This window comes from Protopterus annectens, chromosome 16.part0 (assembly GCF_019279795.1).
Source record: "Protopterus annectens isolate FY-2018-M chromosome 16.part0, PAN1.0, whole genome shotgun sequence".
Lineage (NCBI taxonomy): Eukaryota > Metazoa > Chordata > Ceratodontiformes > Protopteridae > Protopterus > Protopterus annectens.
In genome coordinates, this window is record NC_056750.1 from 165,663,819 (window position 1) to 165,682,404 (window position 18,586).

Sequence of the window (18,586 nt, forward strand, 5' to 3'; positions counted from 1 at the left end):
TATATATATATATATATATATATACACACACACACACACACACACACACACACACACACACACACACTCAGTGGCATACCTAATAGAATGCCCCTAATGTGTCCTGTTATTTTTTCCATGATTCTCGCAAATCATGGATGATTTCAGTCAGTCATTAAAGCCAGACAGTAGAGTTTCATTTTTTACCATTCAGAAACTGCATCATAATGCTAAACTTTTTGTTCTGTTAACTTTTTGTTATTCTGAGAAATATATAAAAATTTCCTTTTTGTCATGTAGTATTCCTAACAGCTTTGTTTGGAAGTCCTGAGCACATCCGTTTAGAGGTATGGCAGCCCCCCTCCGCCCTTTATCTGGCACACCACCATCCCTCTCAACTGTCCCTGATTTTACAGAGCATCCTTGATTTTGCCTCTTATATCTGCCCTGCCCCTTGTAACTCACAAACCATTGCCCTCACATCAGTAATACCAAACATTAGTGTTTCATTCTTCTTATTTTTCAAAAAATGCATCTCATTGCAACACCTGTTTCTCTAGGAGATCCTCAGTGAGTGTAGAGGACTAAAACTCTGAATTCTTAAAGAGCTGCTTCCTGAGCTGAGGGTAAGGATTTGAATCTTTTTATATCCCAGAGAAAAAAAATTGTTCTGTTAACTTTGTGAGTCAGCGTAATATTTAAAGCATTTCCCTGGTGGCCAGTGTTCCCCCTGTGCATCTTACATCTTACGTTTTTCGAGCTGCAAAACCTGTAATAAGAGTAATATGTATGTCATGCTGCCAAGCCTAAGATGAATAAAATGTCCCTGGTGTCTAGTGTTCACCCCCTCCCCCCAATCTTTTGTACTGCAAAGTTTCCAGTTCTTCTCTTGACTGTATAAGTGACTAAGGGTAATATTTAAAATTCCCTAGTGTCAATTGCCCTCCCAGTATTTGCAGGATTTATTCATTAGTCCAAGAGAGTTTAGAGGCATGGCACCCCCCACCACACACACACACGCACACACACACACACACACACACACACACACACACACACACACACACACACACACACTCACTCAACTGAGACCACGCATCCCTCTGCAAACACTCAGACATGCAGCTACACATGCGTGCATGCACACACACACACACACACACACACACACACACATGCGCGCGCACACTTGTGCACACTCACCCTCCAATACCTGTCTGCTAAACTCCCTGGAACTTACCTCTAATGCAGTCTCATCCATTGAAAATAATAGATCATTAATTTGGTTGGCTATGCTGTCTTATACAGCTGAGTGATTTTCTGAATTGCTCAGCTGCATAAATGTCTTACCACGGGCATCTCCAAGGAAGAGCACATAGCTAATTACCATAGGCTACTCCCTGAGAATGCCACTTTAGCATGTAGCTCAGCCAAGGAGATGGCCAACACAGACTGTATAGAATCACTGTAGACATCCTGTCCCTGAACTAGAAAGTGCTGTCTCCAGCGAGGACATGGCTGTTAGGGCTTATCACTGGTAGTAGCCATTTCTGAATCCCAGGGGCTAGAATGAGAAAAATAAAACATGCTTGGCCTATTGAATGAGAACGAACGTGGATGCTTGACTTTAGGAAATGGGCTTAGAGTAACAGTGATCTCCCCTTGATGTTCCAAAGGGGAGAGGAACTGATGTGCAGAGAGGGCCCAGTAAGAAGAGTGTGTATTCCGCCATGAAATCTGCGCACTGGAGTTACCATTTCCTTTCCCCTTCCTACCCGTAGCTCTTAAAAAGTCCAAGTTAATGAGCAGAAAAAAAATAAAATACAGTAAAAATAGCAGAATTAACAAATAACTGTAGCAGCAGCTGAAAGGACCTACCATTTCCTTTCTGCTAACTAACCATAGCTGTTAAAATGCCTTGATTAGCAAGTGGAGGGAAAACCATAACTAAAACAAGTAACTGCAGTAGCAGTTAAAAAGATGATCTGTGTGTGTGTGTGTGTGTGTGTGTGTGTGTGTGTGTGTGTGTGTGTGTGAAATCAAATGTCTTAGACTTTGTCTAACAGCAACCAGCTACACTGTATTGTGCTGGCTATATTTTTTTATACTAAGTCACTTATTTGAGTACAGTCAGACATCCAAGCTGTCCAAGGTTAACAAAGTGAATATGTGCGTGTGTGTGAGTGTGCGTATGCGTGCGTGCACTCCCATGTCCAGTCTTGCACATGATTCAAAGCCCTGCCAGTACACTCGGTATCTTACAGACTGCTAAAAGGTGACATGTTTGGCATACAGGGCATCTTCCAACCCATCACTGATGGATTTACTGCACATCAGCAAGGCAAATGGCATCAGAAATACTCTGTCTAGGGATCTAAACCTATTCTGCAACATCAACAGAATAGTTTGGAGGGACAGGTATATTTCGCAAAGGATACTCCTGCTGTGGAAATGACTCTTCATCCACATAACACAAAATTAATCCTTAGCCATATTCAAGTACAACTTAGATTTTTGAATAGGAAACAGACAATTTACACCAAGACTGCCCCCTGTACTACAGATGGACAACGGTAGCTCCTAAATGCTTTACCCCATGCATGAGTCCCCTCAAATTATCTATGGTATGATCCCAGTTATTCTCACTAGAGGTAATGTATAATTATCAACCATGGGAATGGTCAAATACACACTAGTCCTGCAAAGCCAGTAGTGACTGCTTAAAACCGATCAAATGACATGAGTATCATTTACTTTCATTAAGCCCAGCGACATAGCTCTCAACCTCTTACCTCCAGAGTCAGGGAAAAATCTAAAAATAGTCAGAGACTCTTTTTAAAATATTAGCAGTATTAATGTGAGAAGTTGACAAAATAAGAAAACGTGAAATAATGTGCACTTTCTGGAGCAAAAGAAGTCTATAACTCTAATTATTGTCATTATTTATTAGATGTAATCCACCATTTTTTCTGTCAAAAGTACCAGTTGTACTAGGGATTTGGGAGTGACCGAGCAAAAGTTTGAGCCAAAATCAGGGATACTTGAAAGGTATGCCTAACCTTCACCCAGCAGTTATAGCCATGTTGTCAATCAGCCACATAATAAGCTTCATCTATGCTAGTCCGCGCCACACAGACAAGTAAACCTCCCCATACCCATATAATGAAATATTCCACATTGCTCCATACAAATCTCACATCAGAAGCCTACCAGAAATATACTGCAGAGAATATCTGGGTCTATATCAGAACATCGAAGTATTAAAACTTCGAATGTTCTGATATGGAACACTATTCAGCGAACGTTAAGAATAGCGAAGCTGCAGAACAGCAAATTCTTTCCTCGGGAAAGAATTCAGTTGGCCGTTTCTGTGGCTTCGCTATTCTTAGCTCTGTGGTGGAAAGTTATGAGTTGGGTTTAGGTAAGTGCGCGATTGTACATTAGGGTTAAGGGCGGGTTAAGTGAGTTAGGGTTAGGGCACGGGTTAGGTGAATGTGCGATAGTGACGGACCTTAGGGTTTAGGGTTTGGGTTAAGGTAAGTGGGTAAATAGTAGTGTATGTTTAGTTTAGTGTAGCGTTAGATGTAGGAATTTAAGTGTATGTGTGTGGTTGCTGTTTGTTTGATGTGCTTGTGTTGTTTGTATGTGTTTCGGAGCAGCAAATTTTTTCCATGGGAAAAAATTTGCTGTTCTGAATGTTCGATATTTTCATGTTTAGATGTTTTGGGGCCGATGAAATAGCGTTCACTATTTTCATCTTTCGATAACGTGATATAAACGCGAATATCTGGTTGATTACTGCCAGCATCACAGAATAAAATAATAATAATAATACCTCATTATTTGTTCTGTCTCACATGGTCGCACCATTTCTGTCACCATCCAGAATTCTGTAGAATATCTTGACTCCCAATGTCAGACATTCGCGATTTATAATTTATGCAACCCTCAGCACACAAGCTGTGAGCCTACCATTTGAAGTCTGCAAGATCTCTGCTCTGTGATTGAACACTCAAATCTAATGTGAGGTTGCTTGACATGAATGGTCAAGTCAAGTAAAACACTTCCCTGCATGTGGCACCCTTCACACTGAGGAGTGGAACCATTTTGTTGTAGTAGGGAGTCTCATTTAATATATTTATTGTTTAGAGCAGGGAAACAACATATTCCCTTCCTGTAAAAAAATAAATAAGTGAAATAAATTGGAAAGGGTGCCCTTCCATGCACTGTGCCCTCCCTGCCACAAGAATACCTGTCCATCCATTCTCAATGCTCAGTTTATCCCGTTGTAGAGTGACATTGGGATCTTGTCCTGACCAGCAACAGAAAGTCTGCCCTGGATGGGTGGTCACTTCAATGCAGGATAACTGTGTACTCATATGTACACATATGTTACATACCTAGGGGCAGTTTGAATCATGTCTAGATCACCTGTGCTCACATATTTTGAAACCACAGACCCTGGTAAAAACCCACATGGACACTGAAAGTCCCGTGATATTTCAAAGTAAGAAAGAAGTAGCTGCTATATTGCAGACTTGTATGACCCTACCAAAGCAAAGTAATTAGGCAGGTTACTGGTTCTATATTCTTGGTCAATATTATGTGTGTGTTATTAGTCCGTGGCTATCAATTTCACTCACCAGTTAGAAAATGCCATTTGGATTTACTGCTGAGTTTCAGGAAGGGCACTAAATAAAACACTTTCAATCTATAACATTTAGATTTACCTTACGATTATGTATGACATATGGCCAGTACCAAGAATCCAAGGACATCACTACAAAAGGCAAACTGACGTTCTTGCCAGAGAGAGAGAGAGAGTAACAGGAGAAGAGAATCACAGCAGTGTCATTGTAAATCAGAGAAGATGTATAGCTGCTGTAAATATTCTTTTCATCACAGTGCATTCTGAGTCCCCATAAAATCAATCAGAGAGGTAAAAAACCTTGACTGTAAAATAAAACCATGTCAGTGAGGCAGTCTCTCCTCCATCTCAGGCCATTTTGGAGTATAACAACAAAAAATAGTAATAACTATTTGTTCTAATGCAGGTGCATTAATAATACAGAAAAAAAAAATCAACACATGATGAACGACATACACTGTATTTCTTCACTTTCTTTTAGTTGCAGCTATCCTTTAATTTCAAATGGTTTGGTTAGGAGACAGGCTTTGGCATTATCTTTTATGAGGGAGATAAAAGAGAAAAGTCACTTCATCAGGCATATCCGCTGAACACCAGTATAAATCCAGAGTAATGACTGTATTGCTGTAGCACTTGCATATTAGTGTTTTGACTGTTTTGGTGAAGCTTTTGCATTTTACTAGTAATGTTTAAGCAAATGTTTTGGAGTACTAACATGGTCATGGGGCCTTTGGTGATCGGAGTGTTAGGGCTTATTCCCCAAAGAACATCCAGAAGTAAGGAACAGTCTCATGCATCTATATTTACATGTTATTACAATTTTCTAACAAGCATTTGTCAAGCCTAAATGTACAGTTACAATTGAGATGATGTGTATAATGACTGATCTGTAAGTATAACAGTAAAATATTGACCAGTTCCACAGTTATGAAGCCATATTGCCAAAATAACTGCTGGCTTCTAAATCTGCTATTTTTTAGTCATATTTGACATTTTATGACCACATTTCACAAATGAAACTAATAAAAATTATGTGGTGGTGGTGATGCACAGGAAATGAAAAATATTCTTCTGGAATTGTCACAGACCACTGTAACCTACAGCGGAATGTGTCAGTTACTACCCTGTTGATTTGGCTAGAAACAATGGCTTAGTCTGATAATGAGATTGTAATAGAGCAGTCTGCTGATTGTTTATAAAGCAACTGATAAGTTATGATTGTGCTACAAAACACAGGTCAAAGTATTAACATTAAAACCTGCAGAAATCAGTGGTTAGAATTCCTAATTAAATGTGCAGTTATAAGTTTAAGAATAGCTTTAACTAACAATCATGTGTGGACCCTACTTTAGTAACTTTTCAGTATCACTTCAGGATTCAGGAATAGGGGATTATGACTGGGTCACCAGTCATAACCAGCTTATTATGTGTTCAAGACATGGATGCCAAGAAATTCACCTTGAGAGAGTAGCTTGAGAGGTTAAGATGGGCATCCATGTCAAGAACACATAGTAAAAGGTTATAATCTGAGACCCAATCATAATTCTTTGTAGTAAATGGGGCTTTACCTGCTCCATATACAAGTAGTTACAGGAAAGAAAGTACTAAGTGTTTTGCCAGTTTTAAAAGCAAGCACTGACTGAAACACAGTGTAGCACACTCTCTTACATTACAGAAAGCCAGACACATATTACCAGCATAGACATTAGACAGCAGGCAGAAACAAATCTACTTTTAATTCTGCAGTTGTCATTTGCTGGCCACTACTGTTGGGTTTAACTGCCAAGCACAATACCCACACTTAACAAGTGAAGGAAGGGTGCTTAACCATTGTTAAGGTCAATTTTTATGCTATAGAAGCACTTAAATGATTTGTCTTTTTCCAGAAACTGGAACATAATTTTCAAGCTCCATGCATTGCTAAGGAAATATTCTTTAAATTAAATTCATTTAATCAGAAGCCATGTTGACACAAAACTTGATCAGTAATTGTCAAGAGATCTGGGATTACAGGAAGACAACCATCAGCATACTAGAAAACATTGTGATAAATAATATAGGGTGAGTAATCGTGTGAGAACAGTTACTTTTTACTATTTGGGAAGAGAAGAAGGATGGCGTGACATCCTGTGCCAGAATAAGAAAAAAATAAATAAAACAGGTTAATGAAGAGGAAATGCTATAGAGGGATAGTACTTGGGGCAAGTTAAGAAGAAGGCTTAAGAGGATATCCAAAAAAGCAACAAAGCTCTTATAGCAGGCCATGATAGTCACAAAGAGGGAGGCAGTAATGGGTAGGATTGAACAATGCACAAAACAAGTTTCTCAGATCCTTTGGAGAATGTAGGATGATTCTGCAGAGAGTACATTACTGGAGTAGAAGGAGATGCTACTGGATAACATAGCTTATCATGTATAAATGTGAGAATATCGCCAGTCCAAACGTTTTGCCCTTGAGTAATGCATCCATTCATTTGCAAATGGGAAAATATATATAATCTTCAGAAGGCCTCTTAGAGCTGTTAGCCTAGTAATCACCTATGAACCTATGATCACACTGAGTTATTGAATGATTTTTCTGCTCTGTACTGAGAGTACTTGCCTTGGAAGATATAAATGGGAGGTTAGCTAGAGAAGAACCAGAAAATGTGCTGTACAGTTTTGGAAGCGATAAAAGTTAAGATCTACAAAAGCCACCATCCAGGATTTAGTGCTGGTGAATGCCTGATAGAAATTTATAATCTCACCTCAATAACTGCTGAAGTATCACAGCAGTGGAGGCTGGTGATAATCACAGCCTTGCACAGACATGGAGCTAAGAAAATACAACATAATTGTAGTCCTTTTAGTTGAAATTCATTCCTGGAGAAAGTCAAGAGTAACATTCTTGGGGCATAGTACTTGAAGCAAGTTAAGAAGGCTTAAGAGGATATCCAACAAAGCTCTTATACCAGGTCATGATAGTCACAAAGAGGGAGGCAGTAATGGGTAGGACTGAACAATGCACAAAACAAGTCTCGAATGTAGGATGATTCTACAGAGAGTACATTACTGGAGTAGAAGGAGATGCTACTGGATAACATAGTCTATCATGTATAAATATCGCCAGTCCAACCATTTTGCATGCAGATGGACAATACAGTTATGACTGCTGAATCCTTCACAAATGCAGTCTATAAGCACTTACTCAAGTGCATGGATCATGTTATCCCAAACAGAACCAAAATGCTATCCTCCAAAAAAGGAAGCCAATCTGGTGGTCCCCTGCCATAAACAAACTTTACAACAGAAGGAAGAAACTGTTGCAAAAGGGAGTAAAATCCCATGAGTAGAGGAGCTTCCTGGTCAGCCTCAGTAAGAAGCTGAGATCCCTTTTAAGATCCTACAAAGCTAGCTACAAAAACAAAATTGACACTGATTCTAGGGACAACCACAAATCATTCTATAGCTATGTTAAGAATCTCAATGGCAACACCCAGATCTGCTCTGAGTTACAGCACAGTGGCATGAAAATTACCGAACCAACTGATATTGCCAACATCCTGGCAGATAGGTTCAGTGCTAACTTTACCCCCCCCCTCACCCCCTAAAGGGCCCATATCTATACAGGAAGAATGTAGAGTCCCTGTAATCACAACTACATAGGTAAAAGCTGGACTCTCTAAAGCCAAAAACACAGCATCCATCGGACTGGACAACATCCCAGGCTGCGTTCCACATGAACTTCAGAACGAACTGGCTCCCCACCTAAGCACCATGTTCAATCATAGCCTCATGTCAGGCTTTGTGCCCACTGAATGGTGCACGGCAACAGTTATCCCACTCCACAAAGGGGGAGCCACCACTGGTCCCGGGAACTATCGCCGTATTAGCCTGATGAGCCTGGTCTGTAAGGCCATGGAACATATCATCATAGAACTCATAAACAAAGACATTGGTAACCTCCAAACTCTGGACCCCACCCAGTTCGGGTTTGTGAAAGGCAGATCATGCCTTCTGAACCTGATCAACTTCTTTGAGGCAGTTGCCAAAGCCGCAGACGAGGGTAAGGTGGTTTATACAGCCTATCTTGACCTCGCCAAGGCATTCAACACCATCCCCCATTCTGGAATTATAGCTAAACTCAGTAAACTAGGTATAAATCCCTACGTCACAAGATGGGTTGCCAAGTGGCTCACTGACAGAACCCACACTGTAAAAGTTGCAGACTCCAAATCTGACTTCAAACCAGTGACAAGTGGAGTACCACAGGGTTCAGTCCTGGGACCTCCCCTGTCTGATATCTACTTCTCTGAAGTACAGGCTAACACAGAAGGCCTTTGACTAACAAAGTCCGCAGATGACTGCAAACTAGGAGCCATAGTCAAGTCCCCAGATGATGTGGACATCCTACAGCAGGGCCTTACTGAGACAGAAGCCTGGTGTCAGAGCCATGGCCTCAAGCTCAATGCCAAAAAGTGCATTGTCATCCCCTTTGGTAAAAACTCTGTACCTATGAACTGCCACATAGGCAGCAGTCTACTTAACGCCAAATTTGTGATGAGACCTTGGGACCCAGGTGGACAGTAGTCCCTCCTTTTTGATAATCACATTGCCACAGTAGTCAGGAAATCCTTCTAAGTAGCACATCTCGTCACAAAAGGGTTCTCATCCAAGAAAAAAGAGGTCAGTTTCCCCTCTACTCAACACTCATTAGACCCATTATAGAGTACAACACCCCTTTTGGAATGTACCTCACAAGACATCTGCAGCAGCTGGAAAAGCCACAGAAATACCTCACAAACAGGATTACTGGCCTCAAACAGATGCCCTACACTGACTGTCTCAAAAAACTCCAGCTTTACTCCGCAGCATATCGCCTACACCGAGGTGATCTCTGCCTAACATATAACGCTATGTCAAACCCAGAGCTGTTGGACATGTTCCACTTAAAGAAATTCCAATCCTTCCAAGCTACACGCTCTAGGGTCCGAAACCTTGTCACCACAATAAACAGGACATGCTGGAGGGATAGATTCCTGTCCCAGAGACTTCCCATACTCTGGAACAAGCTACCCATCTGTGTCAAGCAATGTTCCTCATTAAAGAAAGAAAAATCATGATGAGGGGATGGGAAATAGGAAATACACCCCGGGGACATGCTGGCCATTCCTCCTGATTGCATGTCTGTACTAGAACCATACTGATTCCTTCCAGGATGGGTGAGCCTTTGCCAGTTGCTGTTTCCTCTCCTTCTCCAGATACCTGCTCCAGCACCTGGATCACTGGTCAATCCCAGGCCAGCTGGGACACAGTCACAGCTTTATCCACCTGTGTCATGGAGGCATCTAGATGTCAGCAAGTTATTTGTCCCTAGGAGGAGTGCTGTTGCATGAATGTGAATCAAGGAGGTAATATTTTGACCATGCTTACTTTTAAAATAATTGTATTATTATATGTAGAGCTGCTGATCAAAAAGAAAGGAGGAAGTTCTTGAAAATAAATATTATAATAACCACTTATTTATGTGCTAGGGGCTTGTGTTGCCTACTTCCTTACAAAACGGAGAGAGTACCGTAATGCAATGAACCCATTTAGAAGCTTGAAGGAGCGAGAGGAGAAGAAGCTGCGGAGTAGAAGATACAGGGTATGATGTTTATATTACACAGTATGTCTTTTCTCTGTAGATGAATACATATTTTTTTATTTTACTTTTTTTTAGTTTTTTCAAAGTTCTCGCTACAGCTATCATTACCAAATTTGCCTTTTGTATTTCACCCTTCTTTCTAGCAGATTTCCTAAATGAATGAAAACATTTTTGATTACTTCAGGATTTTCTTTATTCAGCCTTTACATAGTTTGAGAGGCTAGCTATCTGCAGTTCCGTGCTGAGACTTCTGGTTGAAAAGTAAACTCATTAGAGTTGTATCCCTCCATTTTTAAACTATTTTGGGGGGGGACTTAGTTCCCCCACTAACCCTCATCATTCCTCTCTATCCAGAGCCTGTGGGCATCAAATTGTGTCTTGTGTTAGTAAGATAGCAGGAACTTTGCCACAAGTCACACCACTGTGATCTAGCACTGTGCAAAAGCTGTACCTGTGGGTAGCAGCATGATGAGAGTGTTACTGTGCAGTCAAAACAAATTTAACATGAAGAGTTTATATTAACTTAAACTAATTAGGAAATTCCCTGTCCAATTCTCAAATCTGGCTGTGACATCCCCCTGCAAAAGGAATAGTCCTTACACTTTAAGGATGGCTAACTTAATTGGTCCCTGTTCATTCACTTGGCCATCAGATTATACTGTCTAAACCTGTTAATTTCTACCCCTTGCTCCTTGGTCTTTTTCATTCAATAACTGAAACAAAACCTGATGTTCATCATGTTTCACTGTTGCAGTCATTACACTTGGGTTATCCTGCTGGCAGGCAACCTGCAGTCGGCCCGAGTTCCAAAGTCCTGGTCCGGCGTTGGTTGCTGTCGCCTCTTCCCTGACGTCAGTGCGCCAGGGGTATAAAAGTTGCAACCAACGCCATTTTCTTCAGTCTTTCTTGCCGCGCGGTGCCCGAAGCAAAAGCAGTTCGCAAGTGCCGGTCGGCCGACTCCTGAGATTTTCAAAATTGAGTTTCAGAACTGAAGTCTTCAGTAAAGCTAAGTACCCCATTGGGGAAACTTTTTCTTGCTTCAGACCGATGTCAGTAAAAGTTAATAATTGTATTTTTTGTGAGAAGCAAATACCTCATAAGGACTTTCACTCTTACTGTATTCCTTGCCTAGGCCCTGACCACGACGTCACTAGTTGTCGGTTTTGTGCTAGATTCAATAAACGCACTATTAAACGTCGGTTTGATTTTGCTCTACACTATTTTGGACGAAGGTTTAATTACATAATGCCGTTGGAACAACCGACGACCGGAATTTATAAAAAATGCAAAGACAAAGAAAAGGACAGGCATCCGAGATCCAAAACCGACGACGAAGCCTCTTCTAGGCCAGTCGCCGGTTCTCTGGTTCTCAGTGAGGCGCTTTCGCAGCCCCTGACACCCGCTACCTCAGAGCCACAGGCCGTAACCGACAGCCACGTGGAGCCACCGAGGCCTGTGGAAACTCAAGGTATTGGGCCTACAGAAACTATACCCTCAGATGGGTCCGGAGCCGCTGAGCAGGCATCGGCTTCTGAGGGTGTTTTCAGACCTTCACAGCTTACAATCAAGCCCACTACAGCAGCAAAGGCAAAGTCAAAAACACCATTAAAGACAAGGAAACAAGTACAGCATTCTCCAGAACAGTCATCCATGCCAAAGAAACAGATGCTTAAAATGGCCGAAGACCTAATTACTTTAATCAGGGGTTCCCATCCCCCTCCTGACAAAAGGCCTAGGCAAGACACTGATTATGACTCCTTTGACCAGGTTTCTATTTCCTCTGACTCCTTTTCTGATCAGGGATATTCTCTCCCTCCCTATGAGGACTCTGATGCAGAAGAGTCCATACCTTCAGCCTCTCCGCCTGAGGATTATTCTTTTGGGGAAACCCTGCACACCATGAGGGAGCATTTCCATTGGGAGAGCCAGGATTATTCAGAATCCAAGAAAAGGCTCAGAGACTTCATTTTATTGCCTCAGCACAGGCCCCTGGCTATCCCCCCTGTGCTTGATATTGTTGATGATGTTTTTTCTGAATCCAGTCTGTCTCCTGATTCTTTACCCCCTACACCAGTCAAGCCAGACAGGTACTACAGAGTCCCTGACTTTCATAAATGTCTTTACAAAAACCCTGCTGCAGACCCAGAAACAATTTCTCAGGGTCCAAAAGGGGTTAAGGCTTCCACTGCTAAAAATCCTGTCCCCTCGGATAGGGATTCCAGAGCTCTGGACAGATGGGGGAAAAAAGTTTACACTTCTGCTATTTTAGCTGTAAGTGCTTTAAACAGTCAGTTTCACATGCTTAAATACCAACAGTACCTCATGTCATTGTTAAAACAGAAAATTGTTTCAAATACAGAAGACAGTAAGGAAATGCAGGATTTATTGCATGCAGTTGAACAAGTGTGAAAGCATACTCTGCAATGTGGTTTTGATTCCTTAGAGGCTTCTTGTAGAGCTGCAGTTACAGGCTCTGTTATTCGAAGGCATGCATGGTTGAAAGAACAAAGTTTACCTGACCGTGTTAAAGTAAAATTATTGGATGCTCCATTACAGAATGATACTTTGCTTGGAGTTAAGGCAGAAGAGGTGTTAAAGAAAATGGAGGATAAAGCAAAGTCAATGCGGACAGTGAAATATTTCTTACAGGTTCAACCGCCTAGATTTAGCAGAAACTGGCCTTCAAAAAATTGGTCCTTTCCAGTGTCAGACAGGCTACAAAGAGGCAGATACAGACGCCCAAGAGACAGTTCTCAGCCCCAAGGATCCTACCGGCCTAAACAATGGGGTGCTTCAGCCCCCAAAAGAGGGGAAGACAAATCACAACCTTATAGAAACAGTCCCACTGACTTCCCCCTGCAAATGCCAAGCACTTACCTTTTGACAGCACCCCTAGAAGGGAAGCTAGCACTTTTCTCAAAAAACTGGCACATGATCACCCAGGACCAATGGGTGATGAATATTGTTTCTCAGGGTTACAGGTTCCACTTCCACATGCTTCCAAAACCAAAAGGTATGCCAGACCTGCCACAAAACCAATGGGCAGAGGCACAAAAACAGATTGCTGCTCTTATGGACATGGGAGCTATTCATAAAGTTCCACGGCAAGAACAGGGACAAGGATTTTACTCAAGACTTTTCTTAGTACCCAGAAAGGACAAAGCCTGGAGACCAGTACTGGACCTGTCAATCCCAAATACTTTCCTGGATGTTCCAAAATTCAAAATGTTAACACTACATCAACTTCTGCCCATGTTGAGCAAGAAAGCTTGGCTAGTTACTTTGGACCTCAAGGAGGCATACCTGCATGTCCCAATCAGACAATCTTGCAGAAGATACCTCAGATTCATAGCAGGCTCACTGCATTACCAATTCTCTGCACTGCCCTTTGGCTTATCTACTGCACCCAGGGTCTTCACAAAATGCCTGGCACCAGTAATTGCATTTTGCAGACAAAAAGGAATTCAAATATATCCCTACTTGGACGACTGCCTTATTCAAGCAGAGAACAAGGACATTCTTCTGAAGCATCTGGCGTTTGTAAAAAGATTGCTAATTTGCCTATGGTACACAGTAAACAAAAATAAATCAAAACTAGTGCCCTCTCAAGAGATAATATTCCTGGGTGCAAGCTTAAATACAACTGCCCAGATGGCTTATCTCACGCCAGACAAACAAAGGCAACTGACTCATTACTTTCAAATGATGGCAACAAAAACCCAGCTCCCTGCAAGAAAAATTCTGCAGGCCCTGGGCTTCATGGCATCCTGCATTCTACTAATTCCATATGCAAAATTGCATATGAGGAAACTACAATGGTATCTAAAAAATATTTGGACTCAGCATTGTCACAGCCTGGAGACAATCATAACTTTAATTCCTTGCCTACAACAGGAATTTCAATGGTGGGCCCTGGCCTGTTACCACAATAAGGGACAGCCTTTCACTTTACCCACAGCCAGGCAGACAATAACAATGGATGCATCGGATTATGCCTGGGGGGCACATATGGCAGGAAAATGTATTCAGGGCTCATGGCCCAAGGAACAAGTGCATCTTCACATCAATCTAAAAGAGATGCTAGCTGTACAGAATGCCCTGACAGCTTTCAAGGACTTACTACATCCAGGACAACTGTTAATAAAGACGGACAATACCAAAGTTATGTGGTACATAAACAAGCAAGGGGGCACACATTCCTACCCCCTATGCAGGCAAGCCATGACTTTGTTGAACACAGCATTGACCTATCAAGTACATCTGCAGGCACAATTCCTGCCAGGAACAAAAAATACACTGGCAGACGAACTAAGCAGAAATCTCATGGATCCTCACGAATGGAAACTAAATCCACAAGTGTTCAGCATGATAACGAGGAAATGGGGATGCCCAGACATAGATCTTTTTGCCTCCCCTCACAACTATCAAATACAGAAATTCTGCACAAGAACTTATCACTCTCAAGCATGGAAAGTGGATGCTCTATCATTCAGCTGGAAAGGCCTGACAGTCTATGCCTTCCCTCCGATGCCTCTCCTTACCAAGGTACTCCTAAAAGTCAGACAAGAAAGGCCAAAAATGATCCTGATTGCCCCAGACTGGCCACGCCAGCACTGGTACCCAATCCTAAAGAGCTTGTCTCAAGGCCCAGCTTGGCCTCTACCTCAAATTACTCATCTTCTGACACAACAAAACAATCAGATTCTGCACAGTCAACTCAGAACCTTAAATCTGGCAGCATGGCAGATAATGTAGCCACTCAGACTGCACCTCTCTCTAAAGCTGTTATGGATGTCATTTTAGAAGCCAGGAGGCCCAGCACTAGGAAATCTTATGCAGAAAAATGGAAGAGATTCTGTGCTTGGAACCAGGCACAAGGGCTCGAACCACTTGTACCTAATATACCTCAGATTTTACAATACCTAACTGAGATGCTGGACAAAGACCTATCTTTCTCATCAATTAAAATCCATGCCTCTGCCATTTCAGCTCATTACAATACGGAACCTCATATTTTTTCACATCCTCTACTATGACAGTACCTCAGAGGGGCAAAAAATATAAGACCCCCAAGGAGAGCACCAGTACCAACTTGAGATCTCAATTTTGTTTTAGAAAAACTCACACTGCCTCCTTCTGAACCAGCCAGCACAGCTGATCTAAAATTCTTATCATGGAAAACTGCTCTTATCCTAGCAATAACTTCAGCAAGAAGAGTCTCAGAGTTACAGGCATTAATGGCTGTGGAACCTTTCATCATTTTTCATCAGGACAGGGTCTCTCTTAGGACAAACCCAACATTCATGCCAAAAGTGGTCTCCAATGTGACCTTGAACCAAACCATTCATTTACCTACTTTCTACTCAAATCCCCAGAATAAAGGGGAGAGAATTCTGCACTCTTTGGATACACACAGACAGCTACGATTCTACTTGGACAAAACAAAAGCTTTCAGAAAAACTGAGCAACTGTTTGTAGCCTATGCTGCAGGATCACAAGGAAAGCCTATTACAAAGCAGACAGTTTGAAAATGGATAGGACACTGCATCCGCTTCTGTTATGCACAACATGGCAAATCAGTGCCTAAGGGCATTAGGCCTCATTCTACCAGAGCAGCAGCCACTTCAGCAGCTTTTCTCAGAGGAGTACCAACCAAAGATATTTTAGAAGCTGCAACCTGGAGTTCAGTGCACACTTTCACCAAGCACTACCACTTACCTCTCTACTCTAAATCCAGAGCAGGCTTTGCCACTGCAGTTCTGCAGGGCCTGGAAGCCTCTCCATATCCAATTTAGACCCAGCCGCCCAACGTCAGCTTTGGGATTCTACCCAAGTGTAATGACTGCAACAGTGAAACATGATGAACACAGTACAGTTGTGTACCTACCATAAATGTAGATGTTCGAGTGTATTCACTGTTGCATTCCAGGTTACCCACCCACCATCCCCCTTTTCATTGCTGGAACTTTTCTGTACTTCTCAACTCTATACAACCTATGTGGTGTATTTGTTTGTAGATGAAGGAAATGTTTATAGTAATATATGCATGTTTTTTGGCATAATTTTATCTTTCCAGCCTTCCTATCTGGAGGCACCTGACATCTGGGGCAAGAAAAACTGAAGAAAATGGCGTTGGTTGCAACTTTTATACCCCTGGCACACTGACGTCAGGGAAGAGGTGACAGCAACTGACGCCAGACCAAGACTTTGGAACTCGGGCCGACTGCGGGCCGCCTGCCAGCAGGATAACCCAAGTGTAATGACTGCAACAGTGAATACACTCGAACATCTACATTTATGGTAGGTACACAACTGTACTTTTTACTTTGTGTTTCTGTGCCAATGGCTAAGCACCAGCTATTAACTGACTGCTGTCTGCAATAAACTGCCTGTAAGGTTGGGTTACAAAGCAACCTAGGCTTGAAGCCCATGTTGAATAGCAAATTCAAACTCCCACCCACTATCTGAGTCTGGGCACTTTATTAGAATGTAATCCTATCTTCCTCCTCAGATAGGTCTCTACAGACGTTTAGTCACCACCTTCTTCCACAGGGCAGGTATGTGTCATGGGACTCACTAGACAATCTCGAAATACTGAAATGTCGAATTTCAGTATTTCGAGACTGAATAGTGGAAAACCCACATACCCAAAAACCGCGAATAGCACAATCATGACCATTCACACACACACGCACACACAAACCAGCACGTAAGCACACACACATATACCTACCTAACTACACTAAAACAAACATAACAACACACACAAACACAACATAACACACAAACACACCTACCCTACCTATAAGCAGTGGGGCAAGCCCCCCTGCACTCCCCACTTATATATTCTAACTCCGAGTTCACACCAAACACACAAAAAACATCACTACACACACACTAAAATCCCTACCCAATACCCTTACACAAACGCCACTTACCTGAAACCCCAGGTAAATCCACAAACTGCACCACACATCACAAACGCGACACCACGATAGTGGATTCGACATTTCCACATTCGACATAGTACAGTTTCGCATAACTGCACTTTCTACTATTCAGTCTCGACGTACTGAAATTCAACATTTCAGTACGTCGAGACTGTCTAGTGAATCCGTGTCATGTGGTAGTACACTTTAGTTTGTTTATGAATGTGTAGAAGAAGGAAAAGACCTTGATATAGGGTGTTGTGTTTGTGCTGTTTTTTACTGTAGTTGGATAAGTATGTGATTCACATATGTAGTTTCATGTGCTTATGCTTTGATACATATATATCCATATATCTGTGTGTGTGTGTGTGTGTGTGTGTGTGTGTGTGTGTGTGTGTGTGTGTGTGTGTGTGTGTATATATATATATATATATATATATATATATATATATATATATAAAGGTTCCCTACACATAACCTAAATGCCATTACCCAAGTTCCCAGTCGGTGTTCCGAGCAGTCGGTGTTTTGTCCTTTTGGTGTTCTTGGCTCCATCATGTGAAAATTGGGTAGGTGGTATTTCAGTTATGTGTAGGTGACCCATATATATATATATATATATATATATATATATATTTATATATATGTGTGTGTGTGTGTGTGTGTGTGTGTGTGTGTGTGATATATACATAGTATACAACTTTATTTTGACATACTGATCAATTTGATGAATGTTTACTAGCTGATGGTTTTATAACTTGCTTCACAGTATAATGTTATGGCCTGAAATTTTTCTGTTAGAGCCCTGACAAGTTTAGCACTTTGTTTCTCCATCAATGCACCTCCTGTTATACATATGTTATCCTTACTTTCATACACTTTATTACCTTCGTTCTCCTCTTAGAATAGCCTAGCTTTAATTACTTTGACTCACTATGTTCCTTCTTCCACCTCTAGGAATAAGCTAATTTCCTATGCTTTAACTTTATCACCTCCAAATAATACTCAGTACTGTAGTGTTTTCTATTTTTCTTTCCTTTCAGAGAATGTAGGTATCAAATTCTAAAACTGAAACTTACCACTGCTGCTCCAGATAACCACTCACTCCCATAAGCATTTACATACTATATGTAGCTAATCTTCCCCGTAAAGCTCCAGACCAACACTACTTTTCCTCCTCATCTCTGTCACTTCACTCATATCCTACTTTTGTAAAGCAATATGTTCTCCTTTTCTTCATATCACCTCACCTAGTTGTGTTCCTTCCCCATTTAATCACAAGTCCTGCTCTAGTGCTAGTAACAGACCTAACCTGCTGTCATGTATGTCACCACAAAAACCCAATACCACCTCCAGGCACCTTTTCAAAGGCTCAAGACACCACCCACTCCAACTTTTCAGACT

The 18,586-nt window shown here is 41.6% G+C and overlaps 1 protein-coding gene across 1 annotated transcript in view; it reads left to right on the forward strand.

Moving 5' to 3' along the window:
* The window catches only part of CCHR16.PART0H14orf93 (chromosome chr16.part0 C14orf93 homolog), a 670,150-nt gene that overhangs the window by 545,528 nt on the left and 106,036 nt on the right, over positions 1-18,586 (forward strand). The window contains exon 6 of the mRNA XM_044058553.1: positions 10,141-10,253. Coding sequence (XP_043914488.1) covers positions 10,141-10,253 — 113 coding nt within the window. The remainder of the gene's footprint in view (positions 1-10,140; positions 10,254-18,586) is intronic.